At 44.1% G+C, this 7,936-nt stretch overlaps 1 protein-coding gene across 1 annotated transcript; it reads right to left on the bottom strand.

Annotated features, from left to right (window-relative positions):
- Positions 1–4,269: 4,269 nt before the first annotated feature.
- On the bottom strand, positions 4,270–7,742 carry 42sp43 (P43 5S RNA-binding protein). Its single transcript, XM_030057016.1, has 9 exons — positions 7,553–7,742; positions 7,345–7,445; positions 7,168–7,264; positions 6,903–6,991; positions 6,490–6,563; positions 6,155–6,235; positions 5,709–5,938; positions 5,248–5,313; positions 4,270–4,896 (listed from the first exon to the last, which is right to left on the bottom strand). The coding sequence occupies exons 1-9, from the start codon at positions 7,685–7,687 to the stop codon at positions 4,630–4,632; spliced, it is 1,140 nt and encodes a 379-aa protein (XP_029912876.1). The 5' UTR covers positions 7,688–7,742; the 3' UTR covers positions 4,270–4,629.
- Between the last annotated feature and the right edge of the window lie 194 nt (positions 7,743–7,936).

Below are 7,936 nucleotides of genomic sequence, written 5' to 3'. Positions count from 1 at the left end.
CTTCATGTGACCTTCAGATTAGCCCAAGTACAGTACGCAGAGAGCTTCATGGAATGGGTTTCCATGGCCGAGCAGCTGCAGCCAAGCCACACATCACCAAGTGCAATGCAAAGCGTCGGATGCAATGGTGTAAAGCACGCCGCCACTGGCCTCTAGAGCAGTGGAGACGCGTTCTCTGGAGTGATGAATCACGCTTTTCCATCTGGCAATCTGATGGACGAGTCTGGGTTTGGAGGTTGCCAGGAGAACGGTACATTTCAGACTGCATTGTGCCGACTGTGAAATTTGGTGGAGGAGGAATTATGGTGTGGGGTTGTTTTTCAGGAGCTGGGCTTGGCCCCTTAGTTCCAGTGAAAGGAACTTTGAATGCTTCAGGATACCAAAACATTTTGGACAATTCCATGCTCCCAACCTTGTGGGAACAGTTTGGAGCGGGCCCCTTCCTCTTCCAACATGACTGTGCACCAGTGCACAAAGCAAGGTCCATAAAGACATGGATGACAGAGTCTGGTGTGGATGAACTTGACTGGCCTGCACAGAGTCCTGACCTGAACCCGATAGAACACCTTTGGGATGAATTAGAGCGGAGACTGAGAGCCAGGCCTTCTCGACCAACATCAGTGTGTGACCTCACCAATGCGCTTTTGGAAGAATGGTCAAAAATTCCTATAAACACTCTCCTCAACCTTGTGGACAGTCCTCCCAGAAGAGTTGAAGCTGTAATAGCTGCAAAAGGTGGACCGACATCATATTGAACTCTATGGGTTAGGAATGGGATGGCACTTCAGTTCATAGTATGAGTAAAGGCAGGTGAGCGAATACTTTTGGTAATATAGTGTACATTATATTTGTAATATGTTACCCCCGGCACTGTTCAATTATAAGGTATTGATGAAATGACAAATGGAAATCCATCTACTACCCCATCAAATATTCATCGCTGTAATGCTTTCGAGTTAATCAAAGAATCAACGAATCATTGGGACTGTTTTTCCCCCCTCTCTCCTACCTTCCAATTCTCCCTTGCTGTGATGTTTGCTGTAAATTGCTCTTTTCCCCCTCTGCTGCTCTGTGATGCAAGTGTTGCAGAATCAAACTCGGCATGCTATTAGAAAGGTCAGCGCAGTATGTGGATAATTGGTGTGGCCTTTTCAGAGAACCGAGGGGAAATGGTGCAAATCTGGTGAACCGAGAGTGTGACTTGGTTTGATATTGTTGCCGTAATCAGCTCGGAACGACGCTGTGAGAGATCGGGCTGGTTTGTGGCTACAGAAGGCTGCGGTCCGACCAAATCCAGCAATGCAGACAAATTACATTCCTCCCATTCACTTGAAAGGGGGTAGTGCGTTTATTAAGGCTGCAGGACTGCGAAAGGGATTCAGTAGAAAATAAAATGCAGGACGTTGAACCAGCTCAGCTTCTGAATCAACTTTTGTTGGACGGCGACCCAACAGCACACTGCAGTGACCAATCATGTAAGCTGGCAATCAGACTGAAGACGCCCACAGGAAGACGCACCTTGATTATCATGAAGCACTGTAGCATGAGGAAGTACAAACATGTTATTAGTGTGAAGGAAGGGCGTCTATCCTCATTTGAGAACGTTAAAAGTAAAGTCAGGAGGAGAGAGGTAGAGAGTGCAGTGGTGGTCGAGCGAGCTAGACAGAGAATCAAGAGAAGGAGAGGCAGTAACGAGAACAAAGCAGGGAATCAGAGAAATAAAACATTATTTACTGATTGTTTCATGGTGGCTAGGTTCTAGAGCAGGAGTGAACACAACCACACCTCCGTACAAACCCCGCGGGAAGGTGCCGCGTTGCCAGATCTGGCAGCCCTAAGGGACTTGTCTCCGCCAGTGGCACAGCGGTTACGAACTCTGCAGTCAACAAACAACCGCTAATCACTTAACTTTCCACACCTGCTCAAAACCTGCAAACAAGGTCCCATTTGTACCAGACTGAATACCCCGCTGACGGAGACAAGGGTGTGGGAGGAACAAAGAGTCCACATTTAAGAGAAACTCTTGCTTGTTTACCCCGTTGCATCACCATAGAAACGGGTCCAGTCCTTTCAGGTTCTCACTCACTGAATATTTCACACCGGACATGTAATGGTTTCTGCCATTCATTATAGAGGACAGAAGACTCTTTGACTAGGGAATCTCCTTTTACCATTTAGACATAAGAAATCATACTCATCTTCAGCCTCTCAGCTGCTTTCAAACAGCTCTACTGTGCCTTTGATTGTACAGATTTTCCATCATATCACATCACATCATAACTTTCAGTGGAAAAGGGGTTTGCGACTTTTGAATTACAGGCAAAATAACATACATCCTGCAAATCTTGATAGAACAAAATAAAACAAAGAAAATGAGTAGCACCTGGCGGACAGTGAGAATTGATGAAGTGTAGTGGAAATAACAGCTAAAACAACCAATGTGACAATTAACTGATTTACAATTTGGAGGACTTGCCACCTACCTGGAAGAAAGAAAAAAAAATCATACACATCTTAAGTCTCTCCACTGCTTTCAGCATAAACCTGCACATGCAAAACCCAAAACATATATACATAAATGACATAAAAATACCCAAACATTGCAACAAAATGAATATGAAAAGAATAGCTTGGTAAATTAAAAGGCAAGAAACACCGCAAGGTTAAAAAGCACCAAGATGCAGTGGATACACTTCACAGAGCACACCAAACCTGGTATGTTCTTGGCAAAATTCACAAAATAAAATAACTTGTATCAACTGGGTTAAAGATATACAGTGCATATTGCCTCCTAAAACCTTCTTAGATACCCAAAGCAGCAGTAAAATTCCATCTTATTCACTCACTTTTAGCTGGAATGTCTGATTAATGCTTTTATCAGAGCTCACTGTTTTAAACTGATGAATAATGCAATGTGCTTCAATTAGGTGTTCACAGCTGGGCAGTGCCGAGTTCCTCTTAGCGTGTGATCCTTTTGTAAATGGCATATTCCTTCAAAAGAATATACAATAACCACACCGAGGATAATTGTAACAGATGTCATAAGTTATTTTGGCATGCGTTTCTTGTGCATGGCTCTGTGTGCTCTCCATTGCATATGTGCCTGTAACAAGCTGTCCTCTCAATATGGAGGAGAGGCCAGCTGATGTAGGGCAGGTTAATGTGTAGGAAAGAAGTCATAGTTAGTCAAAGTAGGTAGCCTGAAGCTGCAAACCCTTGAGACCAACCTTGGGCAGAGGAGAGATACTAAAGCTCAAACTGACAGCCTGTTATAGAGCATGGCTAAAGCTTTGAAATGTATTCTGCCTCATGCCATCATGCCAAAAAAACAGGAGCTGCTAACACAGCTGACACAAGGATCCCTTTAAGTGTGAAACATACAAAAATAGTTGCTTAAGTCAGTGAGAAACACCGTATAGCCAGCAGCTGGGTTTGAGGAACTGATCTGTATTTTTTCAGATTGCTAGTCATGACTGAGTCATAGTTGGCAACCACAGCTGTTGCAAAATTAATGTTTGAATAAAAGCCTTCCTATTTATTGTCAGTTTTGCATTCAGGGACTACTGTTAAGTGTATAAAATGTGACGTGAGCTGGTCAGGCACTCTTTGAAATGCAACCTAGCAATAAGCCAGTGAAATTGAATCAAAAATGCAATGCAAATCCTCTTACACTTTAGTCTCAGTGCAAGATGTCAAAGCCTGGACACTTAACGCATCAGTGAAAGGTGGCAACAGTTCGTCTTTTACATGTTCAGTTAATGATTCTGCCGATGCCACAAACTGTGACTGGCTGATGGGACTACAATGACATCTGGTCCAATTTTCTTCAATTTTAAGCACCTTTTCCATGACCCTTTCCTTTAATTGAGAAGCCTTTTCACACTGCAGTAGCTTCACCTCAGCTGAGGAAGGTTTGCGCAAGACTGGGGAGCTCAGGCTTGTCTGTTTTCAGAGTCCCAGCCACACTCCCCCTGCCTACTGTGTGACTAAGCCCTTACTCATGTGCCGTTCTTTTGTTCATATCTAATTAGCTCAGAAAATGTCAACCAACATGTGCAGCCAGAGCAAGCATAAAACTTAGTGCGGTATAGCTGAATGAGTGCACTGACAATGCTTTCCTTTCTCAAATTAAGACCAAAATAACAAATCTGGGTCTTGAGATGCACGTGATGCGTCAGCAGCAGCTGCTACCCACTGATGGGCAAAACATTTGTCAGCAATTTGGACACTGAAGAGTAAAAATCAAGTGCAGCAATTCTGTACAACCTGTTTTTTTTTTTTAAACACAAGTACATTTTATTTGGTCAGCCATTGTCATTTTACAAAGAAACCATTTTAATTACAACCATAACTTATTAACTGCAAGTCCCTTTCAAATTCCCAAAGTTAACAAAATTTAATCAATGCAAATAATTACTTAAAAAATTCAGAACTTAATATTCTCTTGTAGGGTCAGCAACACTTAAATGAGTAGTTTAACAGGGACCAAATCTTTTTTTCTTATATAAACTAAAACATTGACCTTATCTAACAAAAAATATCCAGCCTTCAAAACCAGAAAATATTTCAATTTCAGTTCAAACTAAACAATCAAGCAATATACAGAACCAGTTTGCATGCATTTTTTATTCATGCTTTTACTGGGGGGGCCTCAGGCTTGGCCTCCACCAGCTGAGGCTGTTTGAGATTGAACAGGTTGCGCAGGTTCACCTCCGGGTCAACATGATGGGGAATCTTGCGTTCGTTGAAGAGCCCTGCGAGGTTGGTCTCCACCTTGGCACGGCGGGAGATTCGCATGCGCAGGCCGAAGAGGCGACGCAGGTCCTCCTCCACCAGCGGCAGGTGGTGCCCATTGAGACGCTTCTGCCAGGATTTCCTGGACCGGGAGCGGGTCCTCTGCTCAAATGAAACAAATAAAAATGAAGCATTAAGAGTTTGCAATAATATTCATAAACTTGCAATATTTGATGGCAATTACAACTTCCTGCTCACGATGGTTTGTGGATTGCCCTCTGAAAAGTAGACAAACATATGCTTGGACATCAAATAGAGTCTCCCACCACTGCAAGCTAAAGCGCCTCCTCTCTCAGTTGGTCAGAACCACAGGAGAGGCTGGTTTCAGCAGGTTCAAAGCCTGATTTAATGGAGATCCAAAATCAATAGTTCTGCTAGCTAGCTTAAGCTCAGTGGTCTCTGGTGGCTCTAGCCCAGCGTTTCTTCACTGTGGGATACCAACAATGCACTCACCTTCAAACTGACAATTGCTGGGTCAAAGGGAAGCAGGTGTGTCTTCAGGTGTCTGCTCATACTCTCCTGCAGGATGAAACAATGCTGCAATGCATGGGTCTACAAAAACTGAAGGTGGTAAAATGATAGAGATGCAAATGCTTTTATCTTCTACACTGCAAACAATCAATACATCAGTTTAATGTGGGCTTTGACAAGTCAATTCACCTAAGTCACAAGGAAATTACACTAGGAAAACAAATTTGCTCAGAGTATCCCAACTGGATATTAATGTGCTGTTTGCAAAAAAGACTTAGTGGTGCAAAGTGAATGTAGTGCATTACTCAAAGTGAAGTTAGTGTTCATAAAGGACTCCTTACAGTGCAACAAAAACCTCATCAAGACAATTCAATCTGAACAGCTGGTAAAATATCCCCCACATGGAATATTGCTGGGTACCACTGAGGGGCCGGACTACATACCCGCATAGCAAATGTGCGTGTGCACTCGGGGTACGGGCAGCTGTGCTTGAGGAGCTGGAGGTGCACCTTGCGGATGTGGTGCTGTAGATTGAAGGTTGTAGAAAAGTAGGCCTGGCAGTCAGTTCTGGGGCAAAGCAGCACAGGCTTACGTGAGGCGTGGGTCCTCTTGTGTCTGCGCAGGGAGTCCATTTTTTTGAACACCTTGTTACACACCTTGCAAGTGAAGGTGGCTGAAACAGACAAAAACAAAAAGTGGTTGTTCCCATCCGGCAAATAGTGTTTTCTACTTACAGGGCCAGCTGAGATTGAGCAAAAAACACTGATGAAAAGAGTTGGGCTTACAATGTCAGGAGCTGTGTAGGTGAGGTGGTAATGTAAAAATGCCGCTTTCACCAGCAGCTCATGCAAAAGCTGACCATTGTTGTGGACGACAAAATGTTTTTTACCTGGGTGTTTTGCCATGTGCTTTTGAAGTTTGCCCCAGGTATGTTCAAGCACCTGGCAGTTGGCATGAGGGCAGCGGTATCCTGCAGAAACCAAAGGACAATGCCAGCATGAGGGTAGCACGAAATAAATCAAATACCATTACCATTTTGCTCCCTGCTGGGTACCCTCTTTGAGGAGAAACAATCCCCAACAGTATCTTTTCCGCAATGGAAAAACTAGCGTCTCAGATGTAGAAAACCGTCACATGCAAATGAAATCATGACCCCTTTAAATTAAAAATAACCCTGCAGGGACGGAGGATGAAAGAATCTCCATAACATTCAAATGGACCCACCTGCGTGCTTTTTCTCATGGGCTTTGCGAGCAATACGAGAGTCGAACGTGGCACCGCATCCATCCTTTGAGCATCTGAGCAAAACACCAAGTACAAAGGAGAGATATAAATCACTGGGGCACACTCATTGCCTGCAACCACACCCATTTATTTCCTGCCAAAAGACCTTGCAGTCCAGCCATTACTGGCGGGTCACAGATCGCATGATTAAAATGGTTAACTGCTCTGCCTGGAGTGCAAAATCCACCATCTGCCATTAACAAATAGACTCATCTGATTTCACCTCAGCCATTATCATTTACTTATCAGACAAGGTTACCAACTAGGGATGCTGCCGGTTTATTCAGTGCACAGCATCAGAACAGTATCACCTTTACCAGGTTGGCCTGAAGAGCAGTTAATTGTAGACATACTTGAAAGTGGAAGACACTCCATGCTGCCTCAAGTGCAATTTAAACAATCGACGCTTCTTGAAGGTCTGGGAGCACTTTGGCTGGTTGCACTACGAGTAAAAAAAAACAACAACAAAGTGGTTTGGACTGACTCAAGCACATCTTGAAATTCCTAAAGTCTTGTGCATGAACTGTAATGTGGCAGTTGTAGAATTGCAGATGAACAATGCAACGCGGTGTTTTGGCGCCATCGCGTGGAGCACCGTGGAATTGCATTTGCACCAACCTTGAAATACTTGCTCCTCTCGCCGTGGACACAACGCACATGTCGCTTCAACTTGTCCGCATTGACGAAACTCTTGGTGCAGCTCACAGTGGTGCACCTGCAGAGATCACAAAGCGAATGAGGTGAGAGTTTGGCTCAGAATGTCAACGCTCAAATCATCACGAGTGCCACACTTACTTGAATTTCTTGATTCCGGTGTGCTGAAGGGCGTGGCGGCTCAGGTGGGATTTTCTCGAGAAACGACGACCGCAGCCAGGAAACTTACACTGCTGTGGGCGCTGGGGACATTTTTTTTTTTTTTTTTCCAGTTAATACAATTAGGAACATCCTCTAGCAAGTTTCTTAGAGCTTAAAAAAGTATATGGGTTAATTTTCTTCTCCTTACCGCCCCAGTGTGCACCGTCTCATGTTCTCTCAGTCTCCACTGCCGTGTGAAAGTGGCACCACAGTCATAGTAGGTACAGTTGAACAACTGCAGCCGTGGAGCGCCGGTAGATTTCACACTGGGTACGTTATTCATCTTCCTCTAATGTCTCAACACTTCTCCGACAAGGGAAAAATATAATAGGAAGGCCGCCGCGCTTGTAAACCTCTCTTATAGACGGTTAATTGCTTAATTAGCAGGGCCTGGTCACACAGCAATCAATGAAACCACGCCCACAGCTGGAAATTATTAACCCTAATTGCAGTTCCAAGGCGTGTGCAAACAGGTAACACTGGCAAGCAAAGCCATGACAGTTCAGATAAGTAGTATAAATAAGAGAATAAA

Source organism: Myripristis murdjan, chromosome 8, assembly GCF_902150065.1.
Source record: "Myripristis murdjan chromosome 8, fMyrMur1.1, whole genome shotgun sequence".
Lineage (NCBI taxonomy): Eukaryota > Metazoa > Chordata > Actinopteri > Holocentriformes > Holocentridae > Myripristis > Myripristis murdjan.
Note: the sequence above shows the minus strand (reverse complement) of the source record. Positions and strands in the feature narration are given on the sequence as shown.

Excerpts from the sequence above, each read along its gene's own strand:
- 42sp43 (XM_030057016.1), bottom strand. The coding sequence starts at position 7,687 with ATGAATAACGTACCCAGTGTGAAATCTACCGGCGCTCCACGGCTGCAG. Across the intron at positions 6,564-6,902 it reads GGAGTGTCTTCCACTTTCAA|ATGCTCAAAGGATGGATGCG; the intron begins GTATGTCTACAA and ends TGTTTTGCTCAG. Across the intron at positions 6,236-6,489 it reads CCATGAGAAAAAGCACGCAG|GATACCGCTGCCCTCATGCC; the intron begins GTGGGTCCATTT and ends TGGTTTCTGCAG.